This window comes from Cydia fagiglandana, chromosome 4 (genome assembly GCF_963556715.1).
Source record: "Cydia fagiglandana chromosome 4, ilCydFagi1.1, whole genome shotgun sequence".
Lineage (NCBI taxonomy): Eukaryota > Metazoa > Arthropoda > Insecta > Lepidoptera > Tortricidae > Cydia > Cydia fagiglandana.
The window spans coordinates 6,139,285-6,160,406 of record NC_085935.1 but is presented as its reverse complement, the minus strand read 5'-3'; the positions used below and the strand labels follow the sequence as shown (position 1 = coordinate 6,160,406).

The window sequence follows — 21,122 nt, the reverse complement described above, 5'->3', positions numbered from 1 at the left end:
TTTCTGTGTTTTTACTTCGGAATGGTGTCATTATGATATCAGAAATGAATTCGGCACCCCCGATTTATACGGAAACGATACTAAACTTGACCTAGTAGCTTAAATGATACAGATATCAAGATCAAGTTGAGAGCCCCCCCCTCCTAAAAATTCCTTTATTCGGTTAAGGACAGATTCTGGTTTGGGCAGATTCTGGTAACGGCAGATTCTTTTTATGGCAGATTCGTGTTTGGGCAGAAATTGGGCAGTCGCGACCAAAAACTTTAAAAGTCGATCAGAACAATCACATTATGCAAATTTTTTTTTCATTTTCGTACAAATTGTATGGGGAAAGTTTTCTTCAATTTGTGGATTTTCTAACCGGAAATTTTTTTTTGGTATCATACTAGCTTTTGATCCTGGATGGAAATAGGATCGAATGGCATAAAAAAAGTTTGTCACAAATTATGTTTTTCTCGCACCCTGTATGTTTTTTCCAAAATCTGTAAACGCCAATCTTCATTAATTTGAAATCGGTCGATGGTCTCCTGAGACCATTTTCGCGTAGCAACACGGGATCTAGTAGCTGCCCTCACTGACCCATTTGGATTTTCCACCCTGTATACTGAAAATTAATTAATGCTAGTGACCCGAAACTTTTGCTATCGGGTATATGTATGTCGCTATGACGCTTAGTTACTATGACCATACTGTGACATTATTGTTTTTTTATTAGAGTCTGTGCGGAAAGAGAAGAGTCGTGGGATTTGAGGGCGCGCCAGTGCTATTTTATGGTTTTTGCTATGCTGACAACACTGGTCACGTGATTATAGTACGACACTAAAGGTCATGATACTTGAATCCCTTTTGTTCCGGTTTTTTACCACGGCTTACTAAACGGAGCCTGGTGATGGTGTCGGCTCGTCAACTCATTCCTCTGATTTAGCGCAGGCACTAGTTTTCTTTTTAAAACACACTTGTTTTTATGTCTCAGATACTAAAAAGTGACTGCGATTGACAAAACTGCTAAAACTAGTTAAGAATCTGCCCAATACAACTGTAATTTTAGTACCAAACAAGATAGAGTCTCATTTATGTACTGCCTAATCTGTGCATTCCAACAGTTATTTAACCCTTTACCAGGCCAAGGGAAATATTCCACCCACATCTTATATCGGTTACCGTAGTCAGGTTTTAACTCCAAACCACCTACAAAATATTTTGTCAATCCCTGAAAATATTATTTTATGATCTTCATTCACAACACGCTTCTAAATTGCGTAATATATCTTTGGCAGCCATTTCAATTCACTTGAACGCTAATTTCAGCAAACTACGGAGAAATTCGAACACTTTCCATAATTTCTATGAAACAGAAGTACATAGATCGAACAATTTTTTGATATTTTGTAGATTTTGAGTGTTGAAAGCAAATGTAATCGTAAACATTGCTAAATATTCATGCATTATTGTGTATGACCAGAATTAGGATGTGGGTTGACATTATCCCATGGCCTTATTAGAGTTTAACTGTGTGGGAGCTATTTTTCCCATGGCCCGGTAAATTGTCTTGTCATGTCATAAAAACTCACGTAAGTAATAAAACAGTTTTTGTGTTCAACCTAGAGCGAATTCATGTGGTTCGTAGGAGATTTGGAGTTAAACCTTGACTATTATAACCGATATAAGATGTGGGTGGAATATATCCCTTGGCCTGATCAAGAATATAATAAGACAAAATCTAGTATGACAGTTCATTACTTAGACAGGCGATGGGATAACCGTAACCCACATTTTTATTTCTGGTTTAGAGGAAGATCTCCGACTTTCATAAATACATTTTTTACAAGGCGTTCAATACGGTTGCAACAGCATATAAAGTACGTATTAAGACACGCTGGTTCTTCGGGGCCTGGTAAAGGGTTAAACCGGGTAGATCGGGTAGAAATTGGGCAATAGAACTGTAATTTTATCTGGGATATATTTCACCCATTGTAAAATTGACTTGTAATGTATATGTACATTATTATAATAATAAATATGAATATGAATAAAAATAGTGCATAAGTAGGTAGGCCTTATTGGGATATGTCCGGTTCTCTCATCTCACGATATTACGCCGTCAATCACGATACGAAAAGTCACTGCTAAATATGAAATATAATTTCGTAACTAACATAACCTACAAATAAATAAATATTTTATTAGAAAATGTTTTATTCAGAATCTAGTAAACGAACTTACAAATAAAGAAATATTTTATTAGAAAAAGTTTCATTCTTTGTAATCGAAGTCTGAATTAAAATATTCAATGTCACTTATGTTTGAGCTAGCTTCAAAACAACCAGGGACACTCATAGAACTATCTTCATCTGAACTGGATGTGCTTGAATCCGGCACGTAGATTACGAATTCTTGCATATCACCTACATAGCGGTCTTTTATTCGAGATACCGTAGGTACTTTTACACAATCCTGAAAAAGAAATTACATATAAATATGCATAAAATGGCAAGTATCAAGACTATTTGTCAGTTATTTTAAAGATCATGAATGACCTGCATATTTATAAAAAATAATATATTTTGAATGAATATACTTACCGATTATGTACCGGAGACAAATTACTTAGGGGGCTTATTAAATACGTAATTATTAAATACAACATCAATACCCGCGAATAGCGGAAACACGTACCGCGACTTTTTGTAAGTCGATAGTCGGCTTTTAGCCGTTTTCTTCCCGCTGACAAAACCGAACAATGTTAAATATAATTTTCCTTGTGGTTTTATGTACGGTTTTATCGTGTTTTGAAAATATTTTATGCATAAAACTTGCGGTTTTTGTTAATAAAAATATACATTGACAGAAGTTTGTTTACTTTTTACAAGACAGGTGTCAAAGGTTTGATTGCCATATAAAATTTAAAATGTTAGTTCCCGTTTCTGCCACGACTCTTCTCTTTCCGCACAGACTCTACATTGCTAAATTCAATGGTAATGATAATGACTAAAGAGGATTGCAATATCTTAGAGTACCTAAATGATTACTGGCCACTTGACAGTAATGAATAAAACGATGAAACATATTCCTTGTCTTTCAATGTCTGCCTGATTTAAACGTAGCTGATTTTAATTTGCGACAATTTATTATTTCTAACCGTGAATTGAGTAAAATGGACATACCTGGACCAAGTGGTGCCTATGATGTAAAAATAATAAGCAGTAAAAAAGGTAAGCCTGTAGCTCTTCATGGAGGGCATCGCTATAACTTTGTAAAAAAGAACAAATCAGGAAGTACCAACTGGCGGTGTTTTAATAAAAAGGAATGCAATACATCTATAACTTTAAATGCCCAGAATAAAATAATTAAAGAATCAAAACATACTTGTGCCCCAGATTTTGTCAGTAACAAAGTAGACGAGTTGATGGTTGGTTGTAAGAAACAGGTCTGTATCAATCTAGAACCGATACCTACGATATACGAAAATTACTTCAATAGCTGCGGTCTAAATTATGAACACATACCATTATTTAATACAAAAAAAGATTCCCTGTACAAAGCAAGACGGGATTATTTAAATCTTGACAGAACATGTTGCAGGAACCAGCGAGAACTGAAATTACCCAATAAACTGGTTGAGCATATTTTTTTATATGATGATGCCCAAAACGATGATGATAGAATTTTATTCTTCGGCACTGATTTGGCCAAGCAGTACTTTGAAAAATTCAAAACATTTAGTGGAGATGGTACATTCAGGGTAACTCCTAGACCATTTTATCAACTGTTTACTTTGCATGTTAATTTCTCTAGCGGAGATCATACTGTCAATTTTATACCGTTGGTATATGTTTTACTTCCAAAGAAATGTCAACAGACATACAAAAGAATGTTCAAGGTTTTACGAGATCAATTTAAAATGCAGATAACACATTATAAATGCGACTATGAAATTGCACAAATACAAGGCTTAAGAGAAATATTTCCTGAAGTTAAAATAACTGGCTGTTTTTACCATTTTTGTAATGCTGTGTGGAGAAACAGCAAAAAACTTGGATATTCAACAACAGCTGATGGTTATAAAATAACACGTCTGTATACCATGCTGGCATTATTTAATTCAAAATTCATACCTGAGAGCTATTTGGCGATTCACGAAGAAGCGAAAGATTGCGATGCCTTCTTAAACTTTGACAAGTATTTTGTTGGGGAATGGATGAAAAAAATTACGTGTGAAACTTTTAGCTGTTATCGAGAAAATATAAGAACCACAAACTCAATCGAAGGTTGGCATCGAAGAATAAATAGTAGATTTCCAAAAAAACCAACTTTATATTACTTTATTCAGTTACTAAAAAAAGAAGCTGCAATTCAGGATGAAAAAATAATACAGACTGAATTTACTTCAAAATTGAGCTGCGGTCAAAAAAGATTGAAGAAATTAATAGAAAAAAACGTTTTAATTAATGAAATAATAACAAATGTTGAAGCTAATGATATCACACCATTGAGAGGCTTAAAAAAACTTTCAACCTTAAAAATATTTAAAAATAAATAATAGACAAACAAGTACCTATCTAAGTACATATGAAATAAAGCTACTGAAGGAGTGACACAAAGTAACTGTTGTATTTTCTTTTTTCTGTATTGCATTTATGCTCTAACCAGGATCTGTTGTTATTTTCTTTCTTATATTTATGTAGACGTACGATTTATTCATAAGTTGCACCAATTGTATGTAAACGGTTATATGTTATATGTAAATATAAGGTCTTAATATACAATTTTTATTCATTAAAAAAAAATCTCGATTCCGAGCTCTCGCTGATTTATTTATACCTATGTGTGCTTACCATGATTTGTATTCGATTGCGACTCTGGCAATCGAAAATATGTCCGTCTCGCTCCTACCACTACTTTGGCACACTGGTGGGAGCAAGACGAGCATACTTTCGATTGCCAGAGTCATAATCGAATACAACTCATGGTAAGCTCACTATACACATGAAATAACAATACACTCCTTTTTTTGGGCAGTCCTGTAAAAAGTTAGGGTTCTAGACACTTTTTTCGATGATTGTATTTCTGCCCAAACACGAATCTGCCATAAAAAGAATCTGCCGTTACCAGAATCTGCCCAAACCAGAATCTGTCCTTAACCGAATAAAGGTAAAAATTTACATCAAAAATCTCGGTGGCTCCACTTCTTGAATCCATCTCTGGGTCCTAAGGACCAATCCTGCCAAAGGAAATCTCTTGTTCATGCAACGCCGTATATTAGCTCCAGCGCCATCCGCTATTAAGCCTGTGTAAAAAAGTATTTCATTTTATTACATTCTGGATATTTTGTTTGATAATAAAAATTACATTAGATTAATCTTCACTCGACTACTTTTACTACTAAGATTAATGCTACCAACAAATTATTTAGCAGATAATAGAATAAAAGCAAATTGAAATCTAAAACCGCTACCGTAAAATGGGGTGAGTAAGGACGAAATCGAAGTTCGAACCTGGATAAAAGTTTATTTTTATATTTCGCACATTGATTTAGGTATATACAAAAAAAGTGTTCCGGATGTATGAATTTTAGTTTGTCAATGATAATTTGTTGTTTCATTTCATAGTTTCAACGATAAACACGTAATATTAAGCAATCCCAGCTCATCCCGTAGTTGGAGTGACGAGGGATTTCCTACTAAAGTGAGTTTTGAAAATTGTTGGATCGACACTTTACTATAATAGCTTGATTTGTTATTAGAATATATAATTTACGTAGTAGTCGCCTGTAAACTCACTCCTCTGTCATCCCTCCTCACCCCATTCATAAGCCAACTGCCCACGTAATCCCTACTCACCCCATTTACGGTATGTCTTTACTTTTTAAAGGGCTTCAATTGCATGTAAAACATTTTGAATTGGAAAACTACTACGTATGCGAGAATTAAAAATCCGCTTAGAGGTCTAAACTATGGAGCACAAAACACAAACAAACCCAGTACTGGCCCATAAACGAGTACCTAAGAACAATATAGAATTAAACAACTAAAATAAAACGCATTATGTAGGACAAAAAAGTTTTCCTATAGTTACGACAAAAGATTGGACCTTATCCCCAGGTGGGTTATGAGAAAAATATCCACATTATCATATAACCGGTCACTCAACCCTACTAAATATTTCCAATAAGCCTTTACGAAGGGCTCCCATTGATAGTCGTGTCACGTTTCCGATATATGTGAGATTCTTAGAGCCGCCATACACGGACTGCTCGAGCAGTAATCCAGTGATCAACATACACGGACTGCTTTTGCAGCTTGACCGCATGATGAAATTTCACCGCGCAGCCAACCGCCCGAAGCAGTTGCAACTGCTTGAGCGGTTCGTGTATTGCGAATGACGATTTTGTATTGAAACTGCAGATCACCCAACGGCGACCGCTTGAAGCTGTTGGCACTGACTGCTCAAAGCAGTCCGTGTATGGCGGCCCTTACGGCTTTCGTGGCGTGAAACGTGTTAAAACGGCTTATAAAAGGGTAATGTAATTGGTGCTCAAATGTATATTAATCTCCTTAAGGGTGGATTAAATTAAAATTTAAAATTAACTTCGTTTGCCATGAGATTTCGTGAATGGGAATGAGTTTTAACCCTTTGTAATGAAACTGGCTAAAGTTACTGTGTTTGAAAAAAGTTACATTGGGGCGAAACATGCGTTTGCTCTGCAATTAAGCTGCAGCTTCCTTACGGGGGGCTGTGCAGTTAGCTTGTGATTTCCAGCTTAGTACCTAATTATAAAATATGTACTAACACTCTTCTCCGTAATGGTGTAATGCCAAACATAGGATCCCTTTGTCTGACATAATTATTGAAAGTCATAATGCACCTAATTAGTGTCAGATTATCATTTGTCATAATTCTGAAACCGTTAACTTTTCAGGATTTTCGTAAGGTTGTCCCATTCATACCTTAGGTTAGGTGTGTTTTATGGCAATCCTGAAAAGTTACGCGTTCCTGAGAAAACCAAATCATGACTAACGAATATGCGAACAAACAATATATCATGACTTAAAACTTTATGGTAAACAATTAAGACCCTTTAAACTCTCGTGTTTTGGTTTGTTTTGTTGTTCGTTGTTGTGTTTGTATCTCGCGTGTTGTGTCTAGATATCTTCGGACCAATGTGCGGATACTGTTATTAAATTGTTGCGTACTCGTATCGTGCCGTGGACAATAAACATTAAACAAAAACGGGTACATCAATTTATTTGTCTACCCCGAACATTTTATAAAAACGAATATCGGGTAGTTTAGTTTGTTTACCAATATCTCCATTGTCATTTTGTGACCACGGCTAGTGCAACCTGGCTGAAACGTCGGAAAAAAGGTAAAATAAATAAAATTTAATCGCGTTAGAACTTAGACCCGTTAATGACATAAATTATAGGCACACCTATGTATTTTAGGGGCTGTGTCAGACTCCTATTTAAGCCTCTGGATTTATTATGATATATAGTGAAAAAGAAATCTGCTGTTCCATCAATAACATTGATATAATTATGATTCACCGAAATGTGTTAGGTAGCAGATATTTTTGCGTTATGGGGGTTGGTTGGCCCCCTAATAAAAGTTGTTAAGTTTGACTCCGACTCAGAGTATGGTCAGACATGACAAAATCACTCTGTTTAGTGTTTCCTAGTGTCATTCTATGGAACTTGCTAACTATGTAAACAAAATTCACTAAATTCATTATTCAGAGACAATTTCAATGTGGCGGTTTGTGTACATAGTTAGCAAGTACCATAGAATGACACTTTACCTCTTAAGTTGTCCAGTATAGCTGCAGTCTGGTCACGAAGCTCAGATAATTTTGTGGGAGCTCCGCTTGGATACCACATTCCGTTCGGTGCACAGCGCGGCGCTTGCACCGAAAAATTAACGAAGAAGAAAACTCGTATGAGGCCTATCCTCTAGCCGCCCAAAGACCTATAAAAAGGTCTCCTGTTCCATTCTAATTTGAACTTTGTGTTGACAAAATAAAATTTCATTTTGCTTGGCAAGGTTTGACGTATGGGCGGCTAGAGGCTATAGGATACTTTTGATGAAAGTGCTTAAAATTTGCCGTTCTGATCTTATGTCTAATATTATAAGCATAATCTGTAACTAATTTACAAACATTTTTACTAATTATAATTATTTTCATGTATTTCGTTATTAGTCGATCGACGAACGACAACTTTATGATTACGATATTGGCTGAAAATTCCGATAGACCAGAATTCGTGTATAGCATTTGTTACATTGTTGCAGACCCTGGAACATGGAGACGAGGGCTGACGATGAAGAGGCCCCGACGGACCCGGCGGCCAGGAAACAAACACACCATGACTACACGGAACAGGATTTTGAAGGTCAGTGACTTGATGCAGTTAGCCAGTATTTACCCCCTTATAATATTGCAGATAATAACAAGCGCTGGTGGCCTAGCGGTAAGAGCGTGCGACTTTCATTCCGAAGGTCGCGGGTTCAAACCCCGGCTCGAACCAATGAGTTTTTCGGAACTTATGTACGAAATATCATTTGATATTTGCCAGTCGCTTTTCGGTGATGGAAGACATCGTGAGGAAACCGGACTAATTCCAATAAGGCCTATACCCTCTGGGTTGGAAGGTCAGGTGGCAGTCGCTTTCGTAAAAACGCCTACGTCAAATCATGGGATTAGTTGTCAAGCGGACCCCAGGCTCCCATGAGCCGTGGCAAAATGCCGGGATAACGCCACCAGCGCTCCAAGCCTGTGCATATCAAAACTAAAAGGTTCAAAGAAATTGAATTTATCCTCCTCTGTCCTGAATAAACTAAAAGCTAATAAACTCTTGTGAAGCTAGCTCAGAAACTCGATTATCTCGGCATTTTCTGCTACTCTCACATAATTTGCTTAACTTTAGCACGTAAAAGCATACCTACTGAAATTTTATAGATTACCTTATTGGGCCTATTATGATATGAGTATACAACATGAAAATTTCAGTCATATTTTTTTTTATATTTTTTTCGAAAACGATTTTGTCTTTTCACTCAACATTTTTGACCACCACACGTATTTGAAAAGTTAAAAGATGACTCACGTTAGACTTCGTTTTCTATGGAAAGAATCACTTACCGATTACAATTTTGCGAAATTTGACGTTTCTAGGCTATAAGTTATATGAATATAACATCTGTCACCCTACCCATCGAGTTTGAAAAAAAACCGGGCAAGTGCGAGTCGGACTCGCGCACGGAGGATTCCGGGTACGCACCCGCGTCCGGGTCCGGGTTTTATTTGCATTATGGTAATAATGCAAAAAAAAACAAAAAAAAGCAAAAAAAAAACGGTCACCCATCCAAGTACTGACCACTCCCGACGTTGCTTAACTTTGGTCAAAAATCACGTTTGTTGTATGGGAGCCCCATTTAAATCTTTATTTTATTCTGTTTTTAGTATTTGTTGTTATAGCGGCAACAGAAATACATCATCTGTGAAAATTTCAACTGTCTAGCTATCACGGTTCGTGAGATACAGTCTGGTGACAGACGGACGGACGGACGGACAGCGAAGTCTTAGTAATAGGGTCCCGTTTTACTTGGGTACGGAACCCTAAAAACTACAGATGACTATCTTTCTCTGAGTTTTGCGCTTCGACACACCATGGATAGGTACCTATTGAGTGCCCTACGCACTATGTAATCTCATTTATCTACCCATCTTCATCATGTCACTCAACGTGAAATGTACTCAAATCCTATTGTAACAGAGTTCAAAACCGCACAATAACTAGCATTGTCAGGTGGTATACATTGTTCTCGTGTCAGCCTATCTCATTTAGATAATGGCGTGTCATTATGTGGATAATCCACTTAGGCCTTGTTTTAACAAGTAGGTAGAAGCTTTTTTGTGAAAGGTTGTTGATAGACTCGACGTGTTCTTCGCTTTTCAGGGTTCCGTACCCAAAGGGTAAAACGGGACCCTATTACTAAGACTTCGCTGTCCGTCCGTCCGTCCGTCCGTCCGTCCGTCCGTCTGTCCGTCCGTCTGTCACCAGGCTGTATCTCACGAACCGTGATAGCTAGACAGTTGAAATTTTCACAGATGATGTATTTCTGTTGCCGCTATAACAATAAATACTAAAAACAGAATAAAATTAAGATTTAAGTGGGGCTCCCATACAGCAAACGTAATTTTTGACCAAAGTTAAGCAACGACGGGGGTGGTCAGTACTTGGATGGGTGACCGTTTTCTTTTTGCATTTTTTTCCGTTTTTTTTTTTGCTTTATTTTACGGAACCCTTCGTGCGCGAGTCAGACTCGCACTTGCCCGGTTTTTTAAAGGAATTCTGTCAGGTTCATACACACACACACACATACATACATCACTGGCTCAGTGACCCAAAGAGGATCTTGGCCTCTGACACAAGAGAGCGCCATTCTGCCCTATTCTACGCCACTTCACGCCAGTTAGGTATTCCGAGGGCGGACAGGTCTTTTTGGGTTTCGTCACTCCAGCGGTATCTGGGACGCCCAGACGGACATTTACCTTCCCTGTCAGGTCAGGTTCATAGAATCTTAATATACCTTTAAAGGAGCAATTCTTGTATGTATATTTCGGAGATCACGGCAATGGCTCTAACGATTTCGATGAAATTTGCTAGGTATGTTGAGGTTTTTGGAGGCGATAATTTGATCTGGCTAGGTCTTATCGCTGGGAGTTTGAGTTTTTATATGTATTCCGAACAGAGCTCGGTGTCCCAGATACCTATAATTGAATATTATATTACTGAAATAATATTAGAATAGATGTCATATAGGTTTCTTGATAAATTTTAACCTAAGGACCTAACTGGCCTGGTCGGTAGTGACCCTGCCTATGAAGCAATTCAAATCCTGGTCAAGGTCCTGAGTCATGGGTCTTTGCTATGATTTTAAGTATTTTATATATTACACATATATGTACCTATGTATCGTTGTCCAACTACCCACAACACAAGCCTTATTGAGCTTACTTAATTTGTGTAATAATGTCCTACAGTCCTATTAATATTTATTTTATTTATTGTATTTAGTATAAGCAAGTGTAACTGCCATTAGATTTGTCACAATATTCACAGTAATTATGTTAGTATTTATATACCATGCGTATTTTATTTCCCATGTCCAATAACATAGGCAAAGTTATCAACAATTTCAATATAGCATTGTGTTCCCGACGCGGCCGGCGGCCTCCGCTTGTAGCCCACACCGATAGATGTCAAATTGTCAAACGCACGCATTTACGCAAACAACGCCCACCGGGCATTCCCAATAGTTTTTAGGGTTCCGTCAGGCGTGGCTCACTCCGCGATTTCGTCGCTTTGCTACAGGTATCTAAAAGTACATCCCTTCCACACCAATTCTGGTGGCTAGCCATAAGCTGCGCGTGGCGCTGTCGCTACCTAGCGGCCATATCTGTCCTGATCGTAACAGACGCGTTTTGTTAGAGAGTCAGTCTTCTGTACCTAGTACTATTATGTGTTTCCGTATCCAAAGGGAAAAACGGGACCCTAGGACTCCTCTGTCCGTTTGTCTGTCTGTACGTCTGTCACCAGGCTGTACCTATCACATGAACCGTGATAGCTAGACAGATGAAATTTTCACAGATGATGTATTTCTGTTGCCACTACAACAACAAGTACGAATAAGTACCTTCGATATACCTTTGGTGTTTGCAGGTGTCCTTGGGCAACAGTAATTGCTTGCCATCACCATCAGGCATCATTTACGTTCTATATCATACAAAAATACTAGATACTTAGGTACTTGGTTTTAGTGTTAATATATAGTAGGTAGTATTTACGAAAATTTGCATTAAGTAGGTATATTGTAGAAGAAGAGTTTTTTTTTACATATTGAAGAATTTTAGTGTATACGAGTACGTAGGTAGAAACCTATAAGTAAATAATTTTCACGAAATGTAGAAACCGACCGAGAATTAACTTTCATCTTTATTTAAAAAAATACCATCTACGTAGAAACTAGAACCACTTAGTTTTCCATTAATAAATCAAGAACTATGAAGCTTATTTTCTCTTACGAAAACTGCTATCTAGAAAAGAAAGAAAAATCCTTTAATCTTCATAAAATCTAAGCTCAATGCCCTCAACACGTGTAAGCAATATTTTGCTGTTACATTGCAACTTCTGACAACGCCACCACTCCATCCCGTCCCTAAAGTCAAATCAAAATGCACTCAATTTGTCAGAGATACGGTTCAAATTTGTCAAAAACTAGTTGCTGGTAAGATGGCGGGCTGGAAATGGGTCAGAAGGGAGTATTATGGGGGAACCCCTGCTATATAAGTATAATCTTACCTAGTTAAAACTTTATGCGCCTTGATATCGATCGATATTTGTCTACAAACGGAGATTTAGAGGGCGCTATTATTTAGCGATAAAGTTGTCAACGTGTTTACAAATTGCTCGAACTTATTTAATTTGCAATGAGTTTGAGCTGTAAGTAAATCAATTTTCATATTAATTTTTAATTTTTTCAAATTTTTTATAAGTTTCTGTAAAAACATGTCAAAAACAATAAATTAAAACAACTTAAAATTACAATTAATCTAAATACAAACTATTTTAATATTACTTTCCAAATATTGTCAGCAATTAGTGGTATTCGAAGTTAATTTCTAACAAAGCAGCTTTAATATTTTTTGTTAATTTTTATTTTTAGTAATCGGATTAGAGTCTGGCTACTGAAATTTTACCTAAATTTTTGGCGGGAAATTCAAAAAATCTTGGGCTGGTCACACTTTGTGTAGTAGGAATTATAGTTTTGATACTAGACAATATTTTTTATATTCTGTGCACAAGTAAGGTAGGTAGCTTTCCACTGAGCTAAGTTCTAAAATTAGGTGTCGTCAAATCAAGTTAAAGGTTCACACAGATTCACAGGTTAGGATTAAATCACAAACTTACCACTGGCAAGATCTTAGGTTTAATAAAGTTTCTATAATATAATTTGTGTTCGCTTTTACATCTCCCAAATTAGGTTCCTCTAGCAAGCAATTTTAGACACCACATTTTTACTAAGTATTTAAATTTCATTTTTTTGTGCTAACGTGCTATAGCTTTCTTTGAACAAGCCGGAGCTTTGCAATTTATTTAACCCCTTTAAAATAGCACGTTTCACTGGCCTAAGGATATAAGTTAAATAAACGTTTACGTGCACTCAAAGTCAGCTCACATAATTTCTACCACTATTTAAAGTACAGACAACGACAAACACATATGTTTACGTTCCAATATTTAGATTTTATAGATATTATTCAGAACTTTTAGTTTATCCGTTTCATTATACACTTGTCCTGTTTATGAGATTCAGGCATTAATAAATTCACGTGCTTAATCAAAGTAATAGGCAAATGTTAGAACTAGTACTTAAAGTATTAAAATATTTATAGAGCACCAACCTCCTAATTTGTTTACATTTGGTTAGGAGTTGTAAACATTGCAGTTTTTCGTTATACAACGCTACACGTCGACTTCGCACATTGTCGTAATTATTTACGAGCTTACTTAATAGTTTGCGAACCTCACTCAGTATATAAATTATTAATATTATTATATAAACCGCAAACAATTTGAATGAATGACATAAATTGACGACTGACTTTTAGCTTTTTTTTTAATCATAGACAATTGGTGATACAACAACGAAATATGTATATGTCAACAATTTTTGGCTAGCCAGACTCTATCTCAAAACCTTTTTAGTTTTGCCTTTTGGATTTGGGCTGTGAGTGTTACTATTTTTTAATATTGACGGTTGTTTTGAATAGTGGAAAACTTGCTTAAAATCAATCTCTTAAAAGCAAAAGGCTGTAATTACATTCACACACACTTCGAATTAAAAATCAACCTCAATTTCGAGTTAATGGCATTTTCTTTTAGTTTTTTTATCCGGTTGTGATTGACATGGACAGTGTTCTGCTATTTACCTTTTCAAGATGGCCACCACTTAGCGTGGCTAACCCTGCCCTTAGAACAAGGTCAGTGCACTCGGCGCATGCTTGGCTGGTTCGCCTGAAATAACAACCATGCTATGCTATACCTGTAAATGATTGGTCGAAAATTGACGTTAATTTAATATTATTAAAGTCGTTGTAATGTTGGTATCGTCTTGGGTCGTCCCATTCGTTTTTCGTCAAGTACTTAAATTAGTCCTATTCTGCTTTCGTCACTCATTCTACATTCGTCACAATTGTCGGTGGCTTTCAATGTAGAATGAGTGACGAAAGCAGAATAGGACTAATTTAAGAACTTGACGAAAAATTACGAATGGGACGACCCAAGACGATACCGTAATGTTAGTGTTTTTTTTTAACAAAGCATGTTGTGGATATAACCCTTTAAACTCTCGCGTTTTGTACACATGTTTAATTACACAAACGAGTCTACCGCTATACATATAATTTCATTGTTTTTACCTTAAGAGAATTTAAGGTACCTACTGCTAATGTAGATACCTAAAGGTTTATTGAACAAAATGAAAGTAATAAATAGATTAAAATAAACTAAAACTGCAAACGACATAAAATTAATACTAAAATAAAAGAAACTTACCTATAAAAAACTGCTAATGTTAGGTAGGTAAGGTTAGGTGGTTAGGTCAGTGTTTAAGATGGATACTATTTTTGTGTGTAGCAACTATGCCGAAGTCTGCGCTGTGGATTGATACAATTATTTTATTGGGATTATTTGTTCATTATCATCATCTATAGTTCGTTTTTTTAGCATTAGAAAGAACTTGAAAGAAGGTAAGCGATCTTGACATGTCTTTTAATTGAAAAACGCTTTTTAAAATTCAAAAACTATTACTTATGAAAGCAGAAGAATATAAATGATCGTATTAGATTCATAATTGTTACATATTTGCCGTAACTTATTTTTAAAATGTGTTTTTCAATTAAAAGACACACCAAGATTGTTTACCTAATTTCTAATGCTAAAAAAAACGAACTATAATAGCCCTAGCCGTTTTCGGCCACAGCGACTGCTTTCTACCGCTGAGTGTCGCTGGTGCGCTCTCAGGTGACTGACGTAGCCAATCTTTTGGTCAGGTGCGTGAATTTGAAGCCAGGCGACGCACAGAACACGACGCTATGCGTGAAGATTATTTGTTACGTATAATAAAAAACATTTCTCAATATATTCCACCAACAGAAAATAAAATGTATTCTAAATAAATGTTGAATAATATCGGTCCACTTAAACGTATTATTGCTGTTATTCACAAAGGTCCAACGATTTTGCTTGGAAAAATACAAAAGCGTTTTCTTGTTTTTTTATGTTTTATGAAGGATAATTTATAGACAGAATAACTAAAGTATTTCTTTGAATAAAATTACTTTTAAGTAAAATAACGAGTAGTAAAAATAATAAAAATAAAAAATAATCTAAGTAAAACTGGTATGGAACAAAGGAATAACAATATTATAAGTGTCTCCCACAATATAAACACCTACTCCTACGCCCACCCATAGGTGGAAGATAGCTAGCTTTCGAACTATTTATATACTTAATGTATTTTTAAGAGACAGATCTAATGATAATGACCGATTACCCGCAAATAAGTTAAGACACAAAAATGTTACTGATTTGGTTTTTTTTTTTTGTTATTTATCTTACTTACGAGTGTTTCAACAAATCGTGTTACCTATCTTCAAAATATTTTCCTTCAGATTTGATTCACAAAATATTAAAATTATCAACAATTAACCGCAGTAAAAAATGTTGTCAACTTAATTTTGGGCCAAACTATATAAATTTGCAGAAAATTGTGCGCTATTTTATTTTTATTTAATACAAGTACATACTTGTTACATATTATTATACTACCAAGGCACTACGAAACTATACAAATGTGATATTTCATAAGATTTTAAGAATAAATTATAATTATTTTGCGTGAGTTATGTTAAACTTATGGCATTCAGTGGGTAGTGATTAAAAATGTGATTTGTGTTTACCCGAATATTTGTTAATTAATCTGTGGGTAGTCGCGAAAATGACCCTTCTCTCCTACCCGCCAATTCTAATGAGGAAAAAGTATAAAATGTAACTTACCATGGGATGGAGGGCTCATTCTCGCTTGGCGCTTGAACCAGTAACATGTAGCACGAAGGTTACGGCTTGTTAACTAAATATTGTTAAAGAGTGTTGAAGTAAGAAGTTGGAGTAAAATAAAAGTAATTGATTGTACGAAGGACTTTGATTCATCACACAAATAAAAATACAATGAAACAAAATATTTTGAAAGCCAAAATCTACCAATTTTTTGCCGATATCAAGAAATAAATACATTGTAACAATACAATCACCACCTACCAGTCTCATTATTTCAAAATTGCCCTTTCCAGATTTCGATTGACTATCACATTACCCGAATTATCCGAACCTCTCAGCCTACGAGCCTTATTTAATCTCTCAACCGCTATCTAATTATTCTTGTATTTACTGAATAAACGATATCGGTAGGTTTTTGTTTTGAGTCTCTTCCCTAGAAAAAAAAACGTCCAAGGTAGGTCAAAGACTTCCATTTGCAATGTTCGCCTGCAGCAATTTTACCTAAAGGTTATAAATTGAAATAGATACATATTAAATACAAATTAAAAAAATACTAAAACGCAACCTTATTTTTTTTATCTACTTATATTTGCAAAAAGGTTTCAACATGAAAATTAGCGTTCTAGTGTCTCGTCAGCAAAAGTCCGCGGAATGTTTCTCCCTGATGTAATGATGTAATGTCATTCATTATACGCGTAATAGAGGCCTTTCTCGAATTTCCAATTGGCTGCCACATTACGCTTACGGTCGGGAGAGACCTACGTCAGTGCCCTTTATCGTAACCTCAGCCTACACTCTGTTAACCTTAGATCAAATTGCCGTTACCCTTGGAAACACAGTATTTACTTACGCTGTAATTCTGTGTCCCTAGTGAAAAAAGGTATAAGTCTCGGGCAGCGCAGTTATAAATGGGTATAAGTTCCAAGTAACACCTATGCCCTTTTACTCCTAAGCTGCGTGAGACTTGTACCCTTTTTCACTAGGGCCACAGAATTACTTCACTAAATAAAGAAAATATCTTCGTACTTCTGCTTTTCATGAACTTTGATGGGTTCTTACATATTGTTATAACACTCGTATATTGTTGAAACACTCGTAGTGTTTCAACAAATCGTGTTACCTATCTTCAAAATATTTTCCTTCAGATTTGATTCACAAAATATTAAAATTATCAACAATTAACCGCAGTAAAAAATGTTGTCAACTTAATTTTGGGCCAAACTATATAAATTTGCAGAAAATTGTGCGCTATTTTATTTTTATTTAATACAAGTACATACTTGTTACATATTATTATACTACCAAGGCACTACGAAACTATACAAATAAAAATACAATGAAACAAAATATTTTGAAAGCCAAAATCTACCAATTTTTTGCCGATATCAAGAAATAAATACATTGTAACAATACAATCACCACCTACCAGTCTCATTATTTCAAAATTGCCCTTTCCAGATTTCGATTGACTATCACATTACCCGAATTATCCGAACCTCTCAGCCTACGAGCCTTATTTAATCTCTCAACCGCTATCTAATTATTCTTGTATTTACTGAATAAACGATATCGGTAGGTTTTTGTTTTGAGTCTCTTCCCTAGAAAAAAAAACGTCCAAGGTAGGTCAAAGACTTCCATTTGCAATGTTCGCCTGCAGCAATTTTACCTAAAGGTTATAAATTGAAATAGATACATATTAAATACAAATTAAAAAAATACTAAAACGCAACCTTATTTTTTTTATCTACTTATATTTGCAAAAAGGTTTCAACATGAAAATTAGCGTTCTAGTGTCTCGTCAGCAAAAGTCCGCGGAATGTTTCTCCCTGATGTAATGATGTAATGTCATTCATTATACGCGTAATAGAGGCCTTTCTCGAATTTCCAATTGGCTGCCACATTACGCTTACGGTCGGGAGAGACCTACGTCAGTGCCCTTTATCGTAACCTCAGCCTACACTCTGTTAACCTTAGATCAAATTGCCGTTACCCTTGGAAACACAGTATTTACTTACGCTGTAATTCTGTGTCCCTAGTGAAAAAAGGTATAAGTCTCGGGCAGCGCAGTTATAAATGGGTATAAGTTCCAAGTAATACCTATGCCCTTTTACTCCTAAGCTGCGTGAGACTTGTACCCTTTTTCACTAGGGCCACAGAATTACTTCACTAAATAAAGAAAATATCTTCGTACTTCTGCTTTTCATGAACTTTGATGGGTTCTTACATAGCACTAGCGACCCGCTCCGGCTTCGCGCGGGTTAACAAATTATACGCCTAAACCTTCCTCAAGAATCACTCTATTGATAGGTGAAATTCGCATAAAAATCCGTTCAGTAGTTTTTGAGTTTATCGCGAACAAACATACAAACAGACAGACGCGGCACGGGGACTTTGTTTTATAATAAGGTGTAGTGATTAGCTTTATCATGTAATCTCTAACAAACTGGGTTAAACCACTCAATTATTGCCACTGAAAATGACTGAAATTACATGGAACTACGTCCTTGTCCCAACAATATTTATTTATTTCGATGAAGAATCTATGTTTATCCTAAATGTCTACCTATTTTTAAGGTGTTGAAGGTACTGAGAGGTGTTGCATCTAATCTATAGTAAATTGTTAGATTATATCCCGCCGTAAAGGTGTACTTAGCGTACCTATTTACGTGCAAATCAGCAATAAAATTAACATTTCCCAATAGACCCAAATGCCTATTTTTAGGACAAAGTAGATTGAATAAAGGATCAGACGAAATTTATTAATGTCAAATTCATCATTGCTATATTGGAGAAGACAAAAATACTCAGAAATATTTGTTCATACCTAAATCTATTGTCTATTCATTTGTGCTTGGTTGCCCCAAGTTTCAAATATGTCTATTGTGTGGGCGGTACTACGTTTATAATTGATGGAACTGCCATCCTGGAATTATTTTCCAAATCGAGATAATATCTCTTCAGCTCGCGTCCTAAAGTATTTGTCACTCAATACTCGTAATTCTCCTTTAGGTAGAGGATATATTTGTTAACCTATTAACCCATTATCACAGAATAAATAATAGTACTAGGCAAAGAAGACTCACTCTCTAACAAAACGCGTCTGTTACGATCAGCACAGATATGGCCGCTAGGTGGCGACAGCGCCACGCGCGGCTTATGGCTTTCCCCAAAATTGGGGCGGAACGGATGTACTTTTAGCTACCTGTAAGAAAGCGACGAAATCGCGGAGTGAGCCACGCTGCCATTATGGCCTGATTTTGTTTAGGCCTCAGAATTGGAAAATGTTCTAATACAGGTCTAGAAGTCATTTTTCTATACAAATTATGGTAGGTACTATACGAGTATTTATGGCACCGCTAGAAGATAGCTACTTAGATATCTACTTTTGAAGCGTAGTGTGCCCCGTTACTTTTAATGCTGACTATATGTGCTACATGTCAGTAAATAGTAGTTTGTGTTACAAGGGATCAATATGATATATTTCTGTCAAGGGCGTACATTGATTCCTGAGCGTAATGAGGGATTCAAGTGTTAACGCCCAAGACGAAATAATTTTTATACCGTGTGACACATACTGCTTTTCACATCAACTATGAGGAAAATAAAACATCTTAGTGTTGACACAATCTGATGCTTAAACAGATTATTTAAGCTAAAAAAATTATGTGCAAAAAAAATTAAAAATAGTGTGCTAGAACAGAAAAGTGTTACTTTGATCCCTCCTAGCAGGGAAGAAAAATCTCTTTTCCGAATAGGCGGTGTGAAAAATAATTTTCCGATGTTGCTCCGTTGCCTGCTGCGCCATCATAACCTCGTTTCGCTACAGCAGATCGACACGATATTCCTATTTTCCCGGCCGCTGAATGCATAATGTGGGCATTAATGATTGCCTCATTACATATTCTTGGCGCGACTAAACAGATTTTATATTAATAATGCAGTCTATTAAAGTGTTAAATTGAATCTGTGAAGGCCCGGAAAATTGTTTTTCTTCTATATTTGTTGATAATGTTTTCAGCAAATACACGGTGGGAAATCATTTCTGCTTTAAAAGTTTGATTGACCCTGGATTATTGAATATTTCAATAAGTAGGTAGGTAGGTAGGTACGTAAGGGAAACGATTAAATGTCTTAATTTTTTTTTAAATAATAAAATAGATTATTAGGGGTCCCTTTGTTTCTCATAAAGTTTTAAGTGATAATATCATATTATTATCGTTAGTCATAAAACTGAAACCGTTAACTTTTCAAGATTTTCATAAAGTTATTCTATAGATAAGGTTAGGTTAGTTTTATGACAATCCTGAAAAAATTCAGAGAAAAACCGATAATGACTAACGAAAATTCGGACAAACAATATATTATGACTTAAAACTATTTGGGAAACAATAGAGACCCAGATTATTAGGTTACCTGTCTTAGTTTGTCCTTAGAATTTCGAAACCTAATACCGATTTAAGTTGACAAGGTTCCAAGATACGTAGTCTTGACCTTGAGCACGGCTTAAAGAGCTCTAGGGTTGACTACCGGCTTTGCAATGCGAGAGTGATCCGTATCTACATAGATCGAGTTAATACCGTTGGACGTGCCGACTCGATATCTATTTTTAAATTCCAATCTTGGTCAACTTATCCATTTACTTCATGATGTAGGTATGATTTAGGTACGTCTACCATGCCGGATCGTATGAGCGACGCATCTGCAACCACTCTGCATCTTATTTTCGTCTGCTATAGAAATAGTGTTATTATTTTCTGGAGGCGAAATTACGTAGACGGTTTTGCAGAGTTATGAGTCCTTAACCTTTGTGAAATTTTCGAGGAATACATCGGGAATGCGGGAGGAATGCCTATTATTATCACGTAGACGGATGACTTAGGATCTATTATTCAGTTGAAATAAGTATTAGGTGAAAGTGAATATTAGTCGAGTACCTATCTAAGCATGATTTCGTCTTTCTGTCAACGTTAAGCCTGCCTGAAACAGGTGTGGAAGTATTTT

The 21,122-nt window shown here is 35.9% G+C and overlaps 1 protein-coding gene across 5 annotated transcripts in view; it reads left to right on the top strand.

Moving 5' to 3' along the window:
- LOC134663501 (sodium bicarbonate cotransporter 3) overlaps nucleotides 1-21,122 on the top strand; it is a 102,429-nt gene that overhangs the window by 61,929 nt on the left and 19,378 nt on the right. For all 5 annotated transcript variants that reach the window (XM_063519876.1, XM_063519874.1, XM_063519873.1 and 2 more), the window contains exon 2: nucleotides 8,290-8,390. In XM_063519876.1, coding sequence (XP_063375946.1) covers nucleotides 8,300-8,390 — 91 coding nt within the window. In that variant the 5' untranslated portion in view covers nucleotides 8,290-8,299. The remainder of the gene's footprint in view (nucleotides 1-8,289; nucleotides 8,391-21,122) is intronic.